Here is a 19,297-nt window from a genome sequence, read left to right on the forward strand (position 1 = left end):
TCCAATTAATAAGGAACTGGTGGGCCGGGGACTTAGCTCAGTGGTTTTGCCGCCTGCTGTGCAGGCGCAAGGACCTGCGTTCGATCCCTGGTACCAAAAAAAAGAGGAACTGGTGAAACCATTTTTGTGCACATGTTTAGTCATGGCTAGTTAAACTGAAAGTAAAAAAGTGCTCTCATTTCAAGTTCACATTTTTTTTCTTTTTTTGCACACGATACATTTTGTTGAATAGAATTTTAAGGGAAATATCTCTCATCAGAAATTCCCTAGTTTCTATTCTGAAATGAAATCAAACTCTTGGTGTGTGTCTCAGTCGCTGTGGCTTCTGTCAGTGTGATGACTGAGAGGTGACCATATCGTTGGCTGGGTACCATGGAGAACTAGAGGCTAGTGCTTGGACACCCACCATTCCACTGAGCTTCCTGTCCTGGTGCAAGAGTTGCAGTCACGGAAATCCAAGGCTAGGAAAGTGCACATGAGCATACACTTTTGCATAATAAACAGTGCTGTTTTGTTTACTGGTTCATTCATGTCCTCTTGGCGTCTTGGTTAAGCACTACATGGCAATGTGGCTACTGAAGACTAATGAGATGAGGCAGGTGTGCTCTGGCTCTAACAAGATGCTCCTCTATGCTCTGTGCTGACTCAGGCGTATTTCCTACCCTAAGACATGGTCATTAAGGCCTCACAACACATATCATCACTCTCATTTTTCCAGCGGAGGCCACAGCCACTAAAGATGGTCCCAGGTGGTAGTTTCTGGCCATGGTGGCTTTTTTGTTACATAGGGATGTTCCCTCTCTCGGCAATTTACCACCCACTCCAGAGGAGCAGTCCTAGAGTCACTAACAAACTTACGAATGATCAGTAGCACATTCTTTGCCCACACACTCTGGGTAGTCCTGGTTCTCAGGCATGCTAAGCGGTTTGTGGGAGAGGGATTTGTGGTTCCTAGGGGACAATGCTGCCTCTCATCAGCTGCCTTTGGGAAACTATGGCTTTGTAGGTCCACATGAGGGCAAAGAGCTGTCCAGAGCAGATTCTACTGAAGGGCATGGCTGTTGGCCAAGCTTCCTCTTCCTTACACTTAAAAGAGGGAGGGATTCTCTCTGGCAAAATTCATCAAAGGTCACATGGGAACCATCCTTTAGTAAACTTCTGGGACTGCCCTCTATATACATTGAGAAGTCCAGTGATGATTAGGAGAAAATCTCATTCTGGCGAACTCAGCTAGACTCACAGAGCACTGCTGGGAAGGACAATGGGGGTTATAGCCACACAGGCAATTGGGCCAGGAACATGACACTGGCCCAGTACACCCCCTCCCTGCTGGCCAGGCTGTTTTAACGAGAACTGAAGTCTTATTAGGGAGATCACAAGGATGTAATAATGATAGCCCCACTGAACCAATCTTCTACCCTGAGAGTTAGCTACCGAAGGAGACAATGCAGCAGACAGGGTGCTGAGGAGAAGTTGGCTTCCTGCACCAAATCTAAGTTTAAAACAGTGCACAGAACATGACCTTGCCCTCAACAGGAGAGCAGCCATGTCACAACAGGAGGGTGCCACTGGCATCTAGTGGGCAGCTAGGCATGCTGCTAACCATCCCATAAAGCACAGGACAGTCCCTCCATCTAACACTCCCCAACACTAGTGCTGAGGTTGAAACACTCCCAAGTTGACAGTCACTGCTTCCCTTCTTCCTGGCAGCCAGTACACATCTTGGAGACACACAGACTTTCCCCCTCACGCCCTCCTCTGTTTCTCCCCAGTCTTCTCCCTAGGGAACTACAGCATTTGATGAAAGCCCCACACATCCGTCAAACTCACCTTTCCCTGCTGGTCGGTCTTGATCTCCCAGCCCCGGGGCAGCTCCAGCCGAGTGTCTGCAAACATGTTGATGAAATTCACCAAGTCCCGGTTGTGCTGGTAGCGTTCAAAATTGCGTGCATCTCGACGGACTTTCAAAATCATGTGCTTTAAGCAGGTACTACTGGTGAAGACTCGGTAGGCACTCTGAGAGGGGTGGGTGAGGTGGATTAGGGGACAGGGTGGGAAATGAGGAAAAATACAGACTAAGTAGACTTGGGAGCACTTTGACAAGATCTAACATGGTGGCTACAGTGATTTATTGTGATCATGAGATGGAGGCCTTAGAAACAGAGGGCTTGCTCAGGAAGTAAAGGTACACATGTGGACCTATTTGCCAGCCCCATTCGACCTGACTGCTCACCAGCCTTAGGCACTACAAGCCCTATAAATCTCTGCGCCCTCCTGCACTGGTCCCAGCTGCACTGGCTCTTCCGAGCTCCCCCTCCCTGAGCATCACTCCTCTCTTCCCCATTCCTTCTCTGATTGCAGGGGTCTGCCTTTGGTCTAACACAGGGCAGTACCTCGGGGTCCCTGGGAATTTAAGACTGAACTTGAAAGGTCTGGCATTCCTCTGAATCCTACGTGAAACCTTGTGCAGGGGAGAGATCAGCTTATGAGATTTTAGGTGTTTCTAAACGTGTCAAATGACAATTTTATGGTACACAGGGTGTGTGTGTGTGTGTGTGTGTGTGCACTCGTGTGACTGTGACAGACAAGCCAGGGAGAGTTGGCCCAATGGCCCTTCCTGTCCCAGAGCCCACCTGGTGCCCAGTGTGTAGTGCAGAGGCTTCAGCATCAGCCACACTTTCTCCCCTCTGGTGGTTCCCCACTGCACCCCCGGGAGGTGTTCTGAGCCTGACCATGAGTGTCCACCTCCTTCTCAGCATCTCACCAAGACCCTGTACTTCCTGCCTCCTGGAATCTCCACCTAAGTCAGGTGCTTAAAGCAGAAACTACTGGGTCTTTCTTAAGTCTCCAACTTCTACAACCTTTGACAAGGGGCTCAAACACCATCGATGCCCTGAGAGAATCTCTGGCTATTCTGAGCCATCCCTTGCCATGTTCTCATCCCCTTCCTCAGCTCATCTATCACCTGAGCAGCTGAATCAGCCTCTAATTCTGGCCCCTAGGTGGCTCCCCACACTCTGCAGAGACCACGCTTCATCATATCCCCAGGACCTAAGACCTGGCAGGTTCCTACTGCCCACTGCAATAGATCCAGGCTCCTCCGTCTGGCTTACAAGGTGTCTGCTGCTTATCCTCCAACCGTTTCTCCATCTGCAGCCACCTAACCTCCAGGCACAGGGGTGCCTTCCTAACTGCATCCTTCCTATCACACCATCCCTCGGCTGACACATCTTCTCACTTCCATGCAATCAGCTCTTGTGTCTGCTCCCCAGTGTCCCCCTCCCTGTCTCAGCTTGGGCTCTGTCCTATTGCATTTTCCCAAACAGCCACCTACTGTTTAGGTGTCATTCTAATCTGTCTTTGTGACTCCAGCACCCAGATCTGTGCCTGAACAACAGACAGTACAGTATTTGTGGAATGGAAAATTAATGACTATAGTGCTAATGTGCCAATATCCCCCCAAAAGCAATATATATATGAAATCAGACCAAATTTAAGGTCAGCATGATATTTGAAAAATTATATGAAGAGGAGACCTAGTTATCGAGTATATTTTAAAATTTCTTTAGGCAAATTATTTTATAAAATAGCTTAGGCTGAAGGGAATCTGATCACTTCATAAACTTGTTCTTTTAAAATTTTAACAATAAAGAAGGGAAGGGAGGGGATGATTAAAGTATGTTATGTGCGTATACAAATCTACCCAAATGAAACAACTAATTTGTGTAACCAATATGCACTAATAAAAATGTGGAAAAAATAAAAATAAATGAGTAGGTATGTATGTAACTAAGTGCAAAGGCCCTGGGTTCAACCCATCGGAGAAAAAAGAAAAGAGAAAAAGAAAACAAATAAAACTAAAGACTCCATTTGAAAATTTTTAACAGTAATAAAAACACATATTTGTTTCTGAAGCATTTTCATTGATTCAAGTCTAACAAAAGCCTCAAGAGGCAATAGTGTTTCCAAATCTAGCCTTTTGCTTTTAGGGGGACTGGCAGATAGTGAAAAGAGTGGACTGATCTCTTTTTTTCCTTTGCATGGATAAAAATTGAACCTCTTTAATTTATCAAGTGATGTTAAAAATCTTTCCTTAGGTCTTGAAGGAGCCAAGCCAGGCCAGGCCTCCTCCCTGTCGTGAACACTCACATAATTGGCATGCAACACGGTGAAGAATTCGGGGTTGGTGAGGAACTTGACAGCGGGGGACTGCAGCAGCAAGGTGATCTTTTGTGAATTCACTGGAGAAAGTGACCCTTCTCTCCTCAGATCTGGAAAAAGGTGGAGCAAAGGAACAGAATATATTGGGAAAACTTCACTTCAAACTTGGTACCTCAGTTCACGAACTGAATTTGTTTCATGACTCTGGGAAAGATGGCTATGGTCATGTTTGTCACTTGATGCAGACTTTACAAACAAAAACAAAATTTTGCCAAACGTTTCTGCTTGTGAACCTCACTGTTCACAAACAAAAGCGTTCGTGAACTGAGGTAGCACCGTATAGTACTTCCTTTCCCACAGTAAGTGGCGGCAGCAGCACACAGGCCTTCACCCACATACTGTGGCAGATGTTGTTTTAACAGTGACATGATAGATGTCCTACAGGTCGAGTATTCCTTAACAGAATGCTTGGGACCAGAAGTGTTTTGAATCTTTTCAGATTCTGAAATATTTTCAGATCCATAATGAGATGTCTTGAGAGTGACACCCAAATCTAAACCTGAAACTCACTTATGTTTCACATACATCTGATACATACAGCCTGAAGGTAATGTTATACAATATCTTTATTAATTTGGTGCCTGACCCTAAGTTTCATGGTGTGGAATTTTCCACTGTGGCATCACATTGATGAGCAAAAAGCTTTGACTTTTGGAGTATCTGGATTTTGAATGTTTGAATTAGAGATGCTCACCTTGTATCACTTTTTATAGACCAGTTAAGAATCATTATTTCCTCACAGGGTTCCTGTATAACTTCAGTGAGGCTTGAGTCCTCTAATATCTCCTGCCTAAGAAGACATTCTTAGGTCCAGGGACTTTTTAAATTTTTGTTACAAGTAGCTAGCTATGGTTATGAGTGATTGTTTGCAGAAAGGCTCACAATTTTCCCCTCCCTGTCTCATACCCTTCTGCAATGGGACTTTGCATTTCTTTCTCCCCCTTGCTGAATTGGGCTGGCCTTGTGGTCTGCTCCAACTAGGAGCATGTATGTGGCAGAAGTGGCAAATTGTCAGTTCTGAGTCAAGGCTTAAGGGGGCCTGTGTGTCTTTCTTGGACCCTTGCTATTACCATGAAAACAAGCTTGGCAAGTCTGCTGAGAGATGAGAAGTCATGAGGAGCAGCAACCCAGCTGAGGCCATCTCAGATCAGCCAGCCCACAGGCAATAAAACATTCTACCAGGACATCCTACCATGAACTCTGTGGCATCTTGAGGCCCCCCAGTAGGGCTCGTTCACACTGTCAACCTGAAGAACCAGGGGTACAGGCATGGTTGGGAGCTCAAGCCACTAAATACGGGGCAAGTTAGTGTTATGGTTGCTATCTACAAAGCCTCATCCCCCCAAAACTCGTGGTGTTGAAGGCTCAGTCTCTGTTGAGATGAGATCTCCACAGGTGAGATCGTAATTGGATGGCATTATGGGAGGGTGATGGGACGGTATCATGGGGAGTGTGTCACAAGGATATGACCGTGGGGACTATGTCTGGTCCCTGGCTGTTCTGCTCTCTCTCTGCTTCCTGACTACAGTGAGCAGCTTTCCTCCACCACACCCTCTGCCATGATGGTTCTGCCTCACGACTGGCCTAAAGTGATGAAGGCAGTTCACATGGACTGAAACCTCTGAAATCATGAGCCAAAATAAATCTCTCAAAGTTGATATTCTTAGGTATTTTATGACAGAGTTGGAAAGCGGACTCACAATTATTACACAGTAAATCCCAAGTGATTCAATATCAAAACCCAGAAATCCATTTTCTGTTCCTTTTTTCTTCATGTTTCTGATTGCTTAACCATTACAGTATATCTCTCTCAGCAAGCCAAAAGAAGAAGTTAGTAACAGAAGAAGACTAGTAGTTTAATCAGTCTGTCTAGAAAAATGAATAGAATGGTGGTAATTAAAACTGTTGGTGGAACTGTGTATGTGCATTTAAGAGGTCACACAGAAATGTCCAATATCCACATTACCACAGATGCCTGAGACCCCGTGGGATGGAAATCACAGTGTCTGCTTGCCCAGAGTGTAAGCTGTCTTTTGACAAATGAATTTGCCCTCACTTAATTCAAGGAGGAAGTGTGTCATCAGGATGTTACTATGATAATCTTATATGGTTCAGGAAGTAGAATCCAATCTCATGTATTCTGAATATCCCTGGCATCTACTCTGGGATATTCAAAGAAATGAAAACGAGGAAAGCTCGGAAAACTAGGCCCTGGGTGGGTGTGTCCTGTAAAAGGCAAAAAATGCTCTTGGACAGTGTACACACCCAGAGTACTGTGAAAAGCCTCTTTGTCCTTATGTTCTTCCTTCGAGAGAACTGAGTTTTATTCTAAATGCAAACAGGTAATTATTCCTAGTGTTCCTCTGAAACAGGGTGTGCATTTTTATCACTTGTTTATTTTATGTATTTATTTATTTTTTAATTTTTATTTTTTTGGTACCGGGGATTGAACTCGGGACCTTGCGCTTGCGAGGCAGGCGCTGGAACCACTGAGCTAAATCCCCAGCCCAATCACTTGTTTATTAATGACTGGAAAATCCTCAGGACACTAACAGATACATATACTTAGCAACACGTGATTAAGCCACATGATATAAGCTGCCTTGATACACAAGTACCATAACAAACTCAGTCCCATCCCAGAGTCATCTGGTTCCCTGTTTCCAGATCCTCAAGCCATGGTGGAAACAGCACTGTATTCCTCCACCTCTCCTTCCAAGTTTCCTGGTGGACAGGAAGCTCTGTTGTCTGCTTTGCCCTGTGGGCACCACGCCTCTTTTTCCTCCACCTTGGTCCTTGGTCCTTGGTCCACCACCCATTCTGTTCCCCTTTACTGTAGGGTGCATCATTATCCCCTAGACCAGGGTAAGGGGCCTGCACACTTCTGTCACACAGCCATTGCATGCCATTGCTGGTGTCCGGCGACCCCTCCTCCAATACCTAAGCTTGACTGGGAAGATTCAGCCTCTGAGTCACTCCCTCCACCTCCACCTCCTCCGGCTGGGACTTGCTCGTAGCTTTGGCTGCCAGAATCTTCCTCAGGCCTCTCTGTTGCGATGGTTCGCTGAATATTTTGATACCTTTGTATCAGAAAAATGGAGAACAGGAGTTAATTTTCATGGCTTTGCTTGTGGGAAGCAGGTGCTCTGAATCAGACAACTGGAGAAGTCTGTAAAGAATTGTCTTGGAGGTCAGGAGAGAAATGTTTTAAATTCTCAAGAGCTAGCCAAAATAATTAGCAGGACCAGTATTTGACTTCTTTTTGTTTTGCAAGCTATAATGAGTTTTGAGGATAGTGATCTTTAAAAAAGTGACATAGATAATAACCATGCAAAATAGCTTATTAGACAAAATCAGGCTAAGTCTGAAATCAGAGTGTGGGAAGTAAATTAAAATGTTACAACCCAGATATATGGAATTACCTCTACATTATTGTAGTAAGTACACAAAGTTGAATAGTTGTTCTACTCACATTTTTATTTGACGGGTAACTGACATGGTTGGGGAGAGGTTGTGGAAATATTACACCTAAAAGCATACAGGCAAACAAAATATTAGCTGCTTATTTGAAGATTTATCCTTTTTTCTAAATTGAGGATCAAATCAGGTGGCTGACCAGCCAGTCATTCTCATAGGTACTAAATAGCCCTTCTGCTGTGTGCAGGCTCTGAGCTAGACTTTCAGATCAAAGAGAGGATTAGAATATCCCACTGTCCTTGGAACACACTGCTGAAATGGAGCAAAGAGGGGAGGTGATAAATAAAAAAACTCCAGCTAAGAGAAAGGCTGTCTGAGACATGTAAGAGACCGTGGCAACTGACAAGGTAGATACAAGACAGATACCAGAAGGCAGATACATTTTGAAACCAGAGGGTGAATTTATCAGGATACTTGGCCGGAAAGAACATTTTCAGAAGAGAAAACATGTGCAAGTAGAGCACACTGGGAAAGCTCTGAGAAGCTCAAGGGTGGCATGAGATGTTTTGGCACTGGGAAGTGAGAGGAGACAGCAGAGAGGGAGGTAGGGGACAATCAGAGTGTACCCCAGAAGCCGTGTGAGCTCAGGCTTCCCAACCTGACCAGAGTCACTGCAGAACTCTTGTTACAAGACAGATTCCCCGGCTCCACCCCAGAATCTGTGATTTGGCAAGTCCGGGGTCAGGGCAAAGCATCTGCATTTCTGATCTGCACTGCACCTGTTCCTAGATTATCCTGACGCCGTAGGTCCAGGGATCAACACTCAGTGAAGAGTCATTGCTAAGGAAGAATGACAGTGCCACGTTCACCCTGAGAATGATCAACCTTCACTGGTGTGGAGGATGGAGAAGAGCCTGCATCAGGGAGAACAGTGCGGTGATACTACAACAGTCTCGGCTGGAGATGCTGACAAGGGCCAACCCAGGTGGGGATGGTGGGTGGAGCTGCTGGCAGAGGGAAAACACCCACGTACTTGCAGGGATTCTTAGGTCAGTGGTATCTGCCAACAGGATTCTCAGAACACTGCTACACCTCTCTGGCCTCTCTATCTGCTTTGTTAGTTATTTTGTAGGCAGATGTCCAGCCACTACTTCTCTCATTCCAAGAAACCTCTGGCATTGGTGGTATAGTGGTGAGCATAGCTGCCTTCCAAGAAGCCTCTCCACTCTCCCCATAAGACTTCTGTTTTGTCTAAAAGCTCTCATCCTCCCAGGGTGACAGGACCAGGACTCAGCTTTCCCTTTCCTCAGGCCACAGCAGGGATAGGTGAAAGGGCCATTTCAAGATATATATTGGGTGGCAGTATTTGTAGTATTTTTACAAGCGGACTCAACAGTATTAGGGGCCGCACTAAACATAAGTGTTGAAGATGGGGGAAGAGACAACTGTGAAGTTCAAGGCTTCTGCTTAGACCAGATGGATGAAGGACAGTAAGGAACAATCAGGTCTCCAAGTGAAGTCTTAGGTCAAAACTTAGCCTACTATGGCAGGCTTCTAAGACGAGCATCACATTCCTTCCCCCTTACAGCAGGATTCCTCAGTGTGGTCCCCAGACCACTTGCAAGAGAACTGTCAAGGTGACTGTCAGAATTAGACACTTAAGCTAACAGCCAGCATCAACCTCCAAATATGTCACCTCCAGCCCCAGTCACTCTAACTGTAACCACAAGACAAGCTGAGGGACAGTGCTTTGCTGGGCCCAATCAATCAGCACCATGAGAAATAATAATAATGATCCTAATAAATGACTGGTTGATTTTTGCTGCTACGTGTAGGGAGGTCTGTTACTGAGCAATACACACCTGGAATAGGGCTTAGACAAAGATTGAGTTGTAACCTTTATTCCTTCCCAAAGTGGAATGACTGCAGCAGAGAATTTTTGAGTAAATGTGATCTTATTTGACAATGTAAATGTCTGCGCTGTCACAACCTCCTTCACATGTCCTTAGATGGACCCTGGTTATCTCATGCTTTGTTAAGCCAACTGTCTCAAATACCTCATTCTCGATCTTTGCTGAAGCTTAGGGGCAGTTTGGGGAAGCAGGGTACATGGAGCTGGGAAACAAAAGAGGAAATCTCCTATTTCATCAATAATTACTCATGAATGTCCTCCGTTCCTGTTCTGTCCTTTCTCTCTCTCTCTCTCTCTCTCTCTCTCTCTCTCTCTATATATATATATATATATCTCCTCTTTCCTTTTGTTTTGCAGCAAAAGGTTAAACACTAATAGTATATAAAGGGGTTAGGGAAACTGGTTTAAAAAAACCCTCAAAATACATAATTTGCAAACAGAGACACACATGCAATTTAACCAGAAAAAAAAAAAATCTTTTAAAACCACACCCCCGCTCCAAAATAAAAACCTAAAAACAGAACATTCACATGGAATAACTAGAGTTTTTAAAGAAAATATTATGGGAAAATGTTGACCTCTGAGAAGTAAAATGAAAGCAGTTCCAAAATACCAGGAGTACTTCAAAATCAGCAAAAAGAAACCAAAGATGAGATGGAAGTGAAGTTGTTGTTGGCAAAATGAACCTTGGACCATGTTAGTAAACAGGCATTGGAATTAGATACTGGCAAAAGGTTTACCTCCCAGGACCTGCTCCTTAAGTAAGGGAATCCTCAGGAAATGCTCTACTATTAGATGATTTTAATGTGTAACAATGCTCTCTTGGTGGCCAAATAAAATACAGTGATAAAAGCCACAGGCAAAACATTCAACAGTGTCAGAAATTGAGGCCACTCAGTGAGATACTTATAAGCATTCAGACATTAATGTGAAGAAGATGCAGCAATAGAAAAGATGTTTATAGTGTAGTAAGTGAAAAATTAATGTTTAACTATATTTTATTATTAAAACTCTGTGAGAATTGTGCATGCATATAGCAATTTAAGATGTACTCATTTTTTAAAAAGTTTAATACTTGGGATTGTAGATCATTTTTTACTCTAAAATTTTTTTATCACCCTTACTATAATTTTATAAAAGTAACTTGAAAAATCAACTTTAGTTGGCTATTTAAAATTAGAATGAATATTTATATTTTCTGCTTGCTCATTACATGTATGTGAAAGTAGAGTTATTTATTCTGGATATTCCAAAAGTGTAGGCACTAATTCAGAGAAACATCTTGTACTGAGTCCTGCTATATTTCAGAATCACATTAGTTAACAGGAAGGGCAGAAAGAAAAACAAGGCAGGATGGTAAGAAGCAAACCAGAGACACACACATTCATGCTGCCATGGAGGAGGAAGTCCCTGCCTCCCCGTTCCTGTGGAGGATTCTGGGAGGTGTCACAGGGCATATGATGGCCATGTTTGGCTGGTGAGTGAGGAGATGGGTCCCAGGCGGAGGCAGGCAGTGAGGAACCTCCCCACAGTGGGAACCTGTGGTCAAGCCCCAAAGGCTCAGGAGGCCGTGCCACATTTGGCTGAGTCTGACCACGGTCCTTGCAGGTGACCACAGGAGATCACATGTTGTCAGCAGGCCCTCTGCACTTCTCAGCACCAGCGGGTCTGATAGTCACAATCACGCAGTGGGGATTCAGGAGAAAGTCCTTCTTGCAACACTAAGACATATTTCTGTTTTGTGGGGAGACAGTGACTCCTGTAAATGTCTCCTGATAACTGCCGGTTATCAAAAAATGACCCCTATGTGCGATCGCAGGTGAGCTAGACACCAGACTGGTTGGATGCTGTTTGTGGCTCCCCATATCATGCCAAATCATAGAAAACACTAAATGCTTGAAGGCATTAGGGTCAGATAAATATTAAACATTCTGGATTCTTATCTGAAGGTTGTCTGATCTTCTCTAGGTAGGCTTTCCCATAAGAAATAAGTATTTTCTCAAATCACTAAGGTCCTTCTCTATCTGTTCAGATAAACGACAAATACAGCTTCTTATCTGGCAGTCCAGCTGTTCCTCCCAGTGTGTTCAGTCCCACTGGAGGGCACAGGGATTGATATATGAAAAGCTGCAAAACTTCTTGAGAGGTCTAGTTCCAGGTGGACTTGCTTAATTTATTTTCCCCCTCTCTATACTGGAGATTGAATGCAGGCCCTTCATGTTGAGCTCTAGCCACAGCCTCTTTTTCTAAAAATTTTGAGACAGGGTCTTGCTAAGTCACTAACTTGCCAGGCTGGGTTCAAACTAAGTCACTAAGTTTCCCAGGCTGGACTGAAACTTGTGATCCTCCTGCCTCAGCCTCCCAGGATGCTGGGATCACAGGTGAGTGCCACCAAGTCCAGCTTCCTTGGCCTAACTTTTATGCTCTACGACGGAACATTCTGAACTTTTATGGATTTTTATGCACAGGATAAGGTGCTTCCTTCTGCTTCAGATTTATAGTTTATTTCTTTGTTTTATTTATTGTTGATATGTTTAGCATTTAGTATTCAAACAGTGCCTCTTGTGGACATCACCTGATAACACGTTCTCAGCCTGCTAAACAATTTCAACTCATCTATTCTGGCAAGACAGTTCTGGAGGCTAACTTCTGCCTATAGGGTCTTTGCTTGCTGTGTCTTCTACAGTTTGAATGGCAGGAACTTTGTTGCAGACACCATCAAAGAATTGTTCATAGGTTTTTGTGTGCACCCACGTCTAGTAAAACTAGGTGATCTCAAGATCATCCTTAGGACATGCTTTGTAACAGCATGAATGACTGGAGAGCTATGCTGCCAATGAAAATCCTTTATGGTTCTCATTAATGGCTTAAACACTGACGGAGAAAAATGGAAAGCAAATACCTTCCAAATGTTCAAGCAATAAAATCTTCTGGTGACTTTCACCTAAAGCATGTTCCTCTGTGGACAACAGTAACAAGAAATTGAACTTGTTGTCTGCATGTGTTTTTAATGGGACTAAATAGTCCACTTTCCCTCCCGTGGCTGATACAGCTGAGTTTCAGTCTTCTGCTATCAACAGGAGCCCTTCAAGCTCAAGTCTTCACTCTTCTTGGCCCCTTTCGACCTTTCCTTTAGCTTCACACTGGACACATACACTGCACACTGCACATTGCACACTGATGTGATTACAACTGAAGCGAGCTTGCATTCCTGGCAACTCAAAGTTCCCTGCCTTCTGGGAACCAGACGGTGGAGATGCCACTGTCTACTGTCTACGTGACCCACGGTTTCATTTTCATGTTAAAATGACACATTTACAAGGTCAACAGTAAGGGTCTAGTTTCTAAAGAAAACAGTTCTCCCCCCCAAAAACTGATCATTCTTTTTGATACGGGGTTTTATTATGCATTGCCCAGGCTGGCCTCAAACTCTCTATCCTTCTGCCTCAGCCTCGAAAGTAGCTGGGATTGATCACAGGAGCGTGCCAATGCATCCAGTGTCAAGGATGCTTTTGAACATTTCTTTTTCTAAGGTGAAGGTTTTTGAAGAATTATTATCTGTGAGTACATAACAATTATGAGACTAAGATAGTGATTTATGAGACAGCTTTTCCGGCAGCCAGTGTTTAGTATTCTTAGGTAATCTATCCTTGGAATGTTCAGAATTGTATGAGAACTTTATGATGGATATGGACCAGTCTAGCAGAAAAGCGCCCATCCACATGCAATGAGGGGTCCATTTCTGGAGGGTTTGTAGGACACTAGCATTCTTGGTGAAGACGCAGGCGAGGGGGTTGTGGCTATGAATGCCTGGTTTCCAGTGGGGCCAGTAGGAAGTTCAGGGGAGCCCCCATTTTAAATGACCTCAAGCTCCATTCGTATCCTGCCTCCTTACTCTAAGTCTGGCCTTCCAAGAACCCACCATGAACAGGTTCTTTTTTTTTGTACCGGGGATTGAACTCGGGTCCTTGCGCTTGCACAGCAGGCGGCGAAACCACAAAGCTAAATCCCTGGCCCTGAACAGGTTCTTAAGGCACGTAATTATTTCCCGTGACTGCACACTTTACAGAAAAGTGTGGGTGTCTTTAGGTTCAGAGGAGCTCATTGCATACTGATCACCAACCGCCTGTTGAGCTGCTCCATCTGCTGGACTGAGCCGGATCTCCTCATCCCGTCCGGGGTGGCTGCAGCTGTAGGGCGCTGCCAGGTGGTCGTACGGTTCACATGGTCCACATAAAAGACCCGCCCATGGCTGTCAATCCGAGCTTCCCAGTCTAGTGTTTAACAAAAAGGCAGAAAGAAAAATCAAGGACAAACCACTGATCCATGTGAACAGCTACCATTCCAGGTCTCCTGCAGGTAGAACTCACCATTGGTTGTTGACAATGGCCAGTCACCAGTGGTATGGGATGGGGCATTCCAGAAAAGAGCTTGCAGCACCTAGACTCACTGCTGGGCCACCCTGAACAGTAATGATGGTTCACTGGATATGGCCTCTGCTCAAATCCTTACAATTTCTAAAGAGAGAGCCAGTTTATTTCTTTTAAAAACATTGTCGGCTACTCAAATGACAGCTGTGGAAGACTGGACATGTCCTCTAGGTGAGAGTCGAGTCCACACTGTGACACTGGAGAATCAATCTTCCCTTCTTTTCCTCTCTCTCTCTCTCTCTCCCTCTCTCCCTCTGTCTTTCTTTTTTGTACTAGGGATTGAAACTAAGGGTTTCACATGGAGTTACATGGCAGCCCTTTTTAAAATTCTGAGACAGGGTCTCACTAAGTGGCCATGCTGGGTTCGAATTCGCCATCTTCCTGCTTCAGCCTCCAACAGTGCTGGGATTCAAGTGTACACCACACATCTGGCTAAGAATCCTTTCTTTGATAAATCTAACAGACGATGACAAGGTTCAGTGCTGATGGCTCTTGTACTGAAACTAATTTTAACTTTAATCCTTACACCTGCAAATTCAGATGACCTTTTAAAAATGCTTAACACGTCAAACTGATTGCTGTTCCTCTCGAGAGGATAGATAGGCAGATTTGATCCCGAGGAAAGTTGTTAATTCACAGTGTATATTCAACCTACCTGTGGCTGCCAAATATCTCCGAACAAAGCCAAACCAAACCCATGAGAGCTACTGGCAAACATCAAACTTTTAAATATGTACCAGTATGTTGATAAATAACACTACTGAACAGTAGAGGGAGCCCTAGATATAGACAAATTCTTTTGCTTCTCAAATTGAACACACAAAAGAAACCAGAAACAAAAAGGCAGACACGTTGATGACGTACTACATAATAATACATGGAGGGGTTGCACTGGGGGAGACGCATGAAAGAGCCCTCACATCTGAAGGGCTGGAAATAATGTGCTCATGCATGAGCTTGACATATGAGAGCAATGTTTGCCACACAGGAATGGATGAAGCTTTCAGAGACCACATGTAAAAATGCAGTGGAAATAGCAGCAACATGATAATGATATGCTGGGAATGCCTTGGACCACAGAGGGGGGAAAAAGCAAAAATGACTGCAAAAGGGGGAAAAACTATTCAGCCTCTTAAGAGAAAAGCCACAGCTTTTGGGAGTAGGTCAGATCATAAAAATTCTCTTGAAAACTCATTCAGGTAATGACATAGCAACTCTCATTTTTTTTTAAGTGAAAAAAATCAGTGTGGCCTATTTATGGCTTTATATGTACATGGCATACCTGTCTGGGAACACCTTGGCACATGTCTGGCCTGAGGGACTGTCAAATGATGTCTAATAAAAACCAGAATACTCAAAACACCAAATTTAACTTCTAAAATAAATTGAGGAAAAACACAGTTATGTTGTATAGTGTATTCTAGGAGGCTTTGGCTAGAATGGGCGATGAGATAATCCCACTGTCAAGTGTTAGTGGTAAACATTAACTAGCTCATGGATGAAACTGTATATATATGTGACTGTGTTACTGGGCAGTCAATCTCAATTCAAAAATTCTGAAATTTCAATGGTTCCCAAATGAATACTAGAAAAGCAACTGGACAGTTCTTTTCCTTGACTCTAACAGGACTGTCATCTAAGAATAAATACGGATCTTCAAAGAATATCCTGCTATTAATGCCTTCAGTATTTACTACAAACCAGCAACAAGGCCAGGTCCTAGGACACAGAGCTAGGTAATTCAGGTCTCTGTCCTCCAGATGCTCAGTGTCTCTTCTCCGCTCAAAACCCTGCAATGTTCCCCTTTATTCAGAGTAAAAGCCAAAGCCCCTCTGTACTCTACCAGGCCTCCCAGATTGGACTGTAAACTCCATGAGGGCAGGGATCTTTGTTCATCTTGCTTGCCTAGACTGGTACCTAGCACAGAGTAAGCATTCAGTAGAATCCTCAAATGAATGACTAGAGTAATGACATCTTTTAGGTACCATTTGAGATTATCTAAGAAAATTCAGCTGCTAGGATTCGCTAACAACTCTTCCAATATTTTTTAGTGTCATGTGGATAGAAAATTGAAGTCTATCTGGAGATTTTTTTCATGGGGCTGGGTACTGAGCCCACGATGTCACACATGGTAGGTAGGTGCTTTACCGCTGAGCTACATCGCCAGTCTTTTTAACCTTTTTAATTTTAAGACACGGTCTTGCTAAGTTGCCCAACATGGCTTAGAACTTGGAACACAGCCTCCTGAGTAGCTGGTATTACAGGCCTGCACCACCACCTCTGGCAAGATAAATTTGTTTTATTTATTAAAAGTGGCTTACATTAAGTCGTTTTTTGGGAACTGGAAGTACGTGTATGCACACCTACATTGGTGGGTTATTTGTTGTGAGAAGTGTCTCAGAAACATGTTATTGATATTTTTCACATAAGTGCTGACAGTAAAGTATTTATAGTAATGTTGAAATTGTACTATTTAATTATGAAATTTTCATAAATCAATGTATTGATTAAAAAAGAAATCAAGCATCAAAAATTAAAGGAGGTAACATTTGGCTTGGCCTCAGAAAAACAAAAATATTCAATGTTTCTTTACTGATAAAAAAAACTACAGTTGAATTGTGCAAAAAAGTAGTGTTTGTGCAAGAGACATCACATCACCAAGAACAGATGAATTAACAACTAAGCAATTCTTCTTTTGAAAACTGTAACTGTTTAACATAAGTACAGGCAAAAGAATGTAAAGAAACTCTGGTTTCTTGCATCCTAAAAAGATTTTGCAGTTGTAAAAATATCTCTATCAAATCTTAAAGATTATCTTTGTGTGGAAAAAAATCCTAAATCTAAACAGAGATGTTGCAGAATTCACAAACATATGTGATGCTAAGTGAGTTTATATATCTGGGGGTGGCAGTTCCTTCCCATAAATTTGTTAAAATGGAGTGTTATAAAGTTAATTCTGAAATGATACCTAGAAACTACCTAGTCCAAATGTAGCGCTTAGCAGATGAGGACACTAAAGCTTCATTTTACAAATAAGAAAACTGAGTGTCTGAGAGAGTAAATGAATTTCCTAAGGTCAGATAACTAGTTAGGGTCATTAATTACACACCCCTGTTACTAGGGAGAAAAACAACATTGAATTCTATCCTAAAGATGATATTTTGCCTGGCCATCTGTAAGAACTACAGAAGAAATTTAGAGTTATTACTTATTGATGCTATTATACCAAAGAAAGTACAAGTTCTAGGCCCTGTGGGTTGAAGTTAGTATGTACTGTGTGAAGATATTTGTGGATAACAGATCCAATGGAGAATGGCAGAATTATACTATTTGGATAGAAAAATTTAAATGTAATAGTAAAATTTGGGATTTTGGTGTCATGGACAGTTTCCAAGTAACAAAGTTCATCAAGAAAAAAGTAGTGCTGCTTGTAAAGAAATGCTCTCCGTTTCAGGAAGTGAGGGACACTGAAAACATCTGGTTATTTTTTCAAGATCACGTGCTGAAAAACTAGTCGAAAAATACCATTTTTATAATTAGGTGTCATATAGTTTTTGGTAACAGTGATAGGTACAAAGTTGGAAAAGAGTTTGGATGTTTACATACAAATTCATACTGACCTGGTTAGACTTGATAGGAAGAGTTAAGACACAGATTTTAAAAACTAAAGCTTACTTGGTGGAAGAGGCTCATCGATTGTTGGGTAGTGGTGATGTTCAGGCCTCAGGGAAGGAAGCTGGCTTACTGGCTGGGAATTATGGAGAATAGGACATTCACCTATGGACAAGATAGTCAAGAAATTCAGATTCATTCATTGCTATGGCAACGTCATCAAAAAAAGCATGACTGTAAAACAAACTACAAGAACAACACATTTAGTTTGGCAATCTATTTTCTGTGATAGTTTGCTACATTCACAGTCATTTATGATGGAAAGAATTATTTAAAAAGGAAGAAGAGGAGGAACAAGGAGAAGAACAAGATGAAGGGGAGGAGGAAGAAGAAGAAGAAAAAATCCAAACACTTCATGAGTAATGATGCATGCCACACAAACTCATATGTAGGACTAGAATATGATTCTGTGACCACTTGAATTTTCTTGATGGGAAGGTGTCATCAGAAAGAAATACAAGAGACAAAAACCAAAGCCTGATTTCGGCCCAGACAAGGAAATGGGCTTGAGGGATGTGTAGCATTTATAAGGTCCCATAAAAGCTTGGTGGGCTTGTAAAACAGTATATCTCATTGTAAGACTAGGGTTCATCAGAAGCCTGCACAGAGACCATTGCCCATATTTGGGGGCGGGGGGGATGAAACTTTCAGATGTTGCCTGGTTCAAGCAGGTAAATTCCTCTTATAGGGATGCTGCGGCAGGGAACGTAAGGTGCTTTGGAAACTCATGACTATTTCAGACTATTTGGAGGAGGAATCAGACAAGTCATGGTGCTCTGGAAAAAGGACAAAAGACAAAGGAAGTATATAGAAAGCAAGAAGACGGAAACAGGAAAACTTGAAACACCGAAGCAGGATGGAAGGAAGAAGGACAGACATGGAGAAATTCTAGAAATAAACATTATAGCCACAGGATGCGTGTCCTGGATTATTATAGACATAGCTTATGCTGTTGTCAGTTCAGACTTACAATGGACACAGCAATGTTCTAGAGCAGTGCTCCTGTTTCACGATGGCCTACAGAACCAGCTGATTGGTTTTAATCTTGGAGAGCTGGAAGGACCCAACAAGACAGCCTCCACCCAACTCCAGCCTGATTTCCTCCTGCCTCACACACCTATGGCCAGAGGATAAATGTCAGCCCTGTTCTTTCCTCTGCCCTCCAAGGCCAACACAAATAACAAATGTCCTACTACCCCTTGGGTCAAAAGGGAGAGAAACTGCAGCAAACAATGGTTGAGATCTTTGTGTGATCTCAAAACGCTAATCATTTCTCAGAATATCCACACCGAGAAAGATGAATTTTTCCTCCTACTTTTGTTTCCCTGACCTGACCAAAAATAAAAATAAATTAATGAGGAAGGAAGTTAGGAAGATTTAGTTTAGTAGCTCAATTCTTAGCAGTAACTAGCAAACAAAAATACAGATGTATTCAGGAACAAAAGACCCTTCAAAGTGTTAAAAACATAACATTATTCCATGTGAAAATTGTTTAATATTAAACAAATCCTCTGTTCATTGAAGATGCTAATGTAAATCAGAGAAGGCACCAACCCTCCTGCCAGCACCTAGCTCAGTGTGGACTGATGATCGCTGTTTCAAACATGGGTTCTGTGTTTAAGTGGGCATGATATTTTTTGTTTTT

General features: G+C 42.9%; 1 protein-coding gene across 1 annotated transcript in view; it reads right to left on the reverse strand.

Annotated features, from left to right (window-relative positions):
- Hecw1 (HECT, C2 and WW domain containing E3 ubiquitin protein ligase 1) overlaps positions 1-19,297 on the reverse strand; it is a 401,408-nt gene that overhangs the window by 78,518 nt on the left and 303,593 nt on the right. Inside the window, 5 exon segments of the mRNA XM_087196392.1 lie at positions 1,831-2,016; positions 4,150-4,271; positions 7,162-7,301; positions 13,674-13,824; positions 17,656-17,757. Of these exon segments, the coding sequence (XP_087052518.1) occupies positions 1,831-2,016; positions 4,150-4,271; positions 7,162-7,301; positions 13,674-13,824; positions 17,656-17,757 (701 nt within the window).

The sequence above is a fragment of the Heterocephalus glaber genome, unplaced genomic scaffold, assembly GCF_053883595.1.
Source record: "Heterocephalus glaber isolate CG9 unplaced genomic scaffold, H.glaber_assembly_v1.0 deba00001610, whole genome shotgun sequence".
NCBI classification, from domain to species: domain Eukaryota; kingdom Metazoa; phylum Chordata; class Mammalia; order Rodentia; family Bathyergidae; genus Heterocephalus; species Heterocephalus glaber.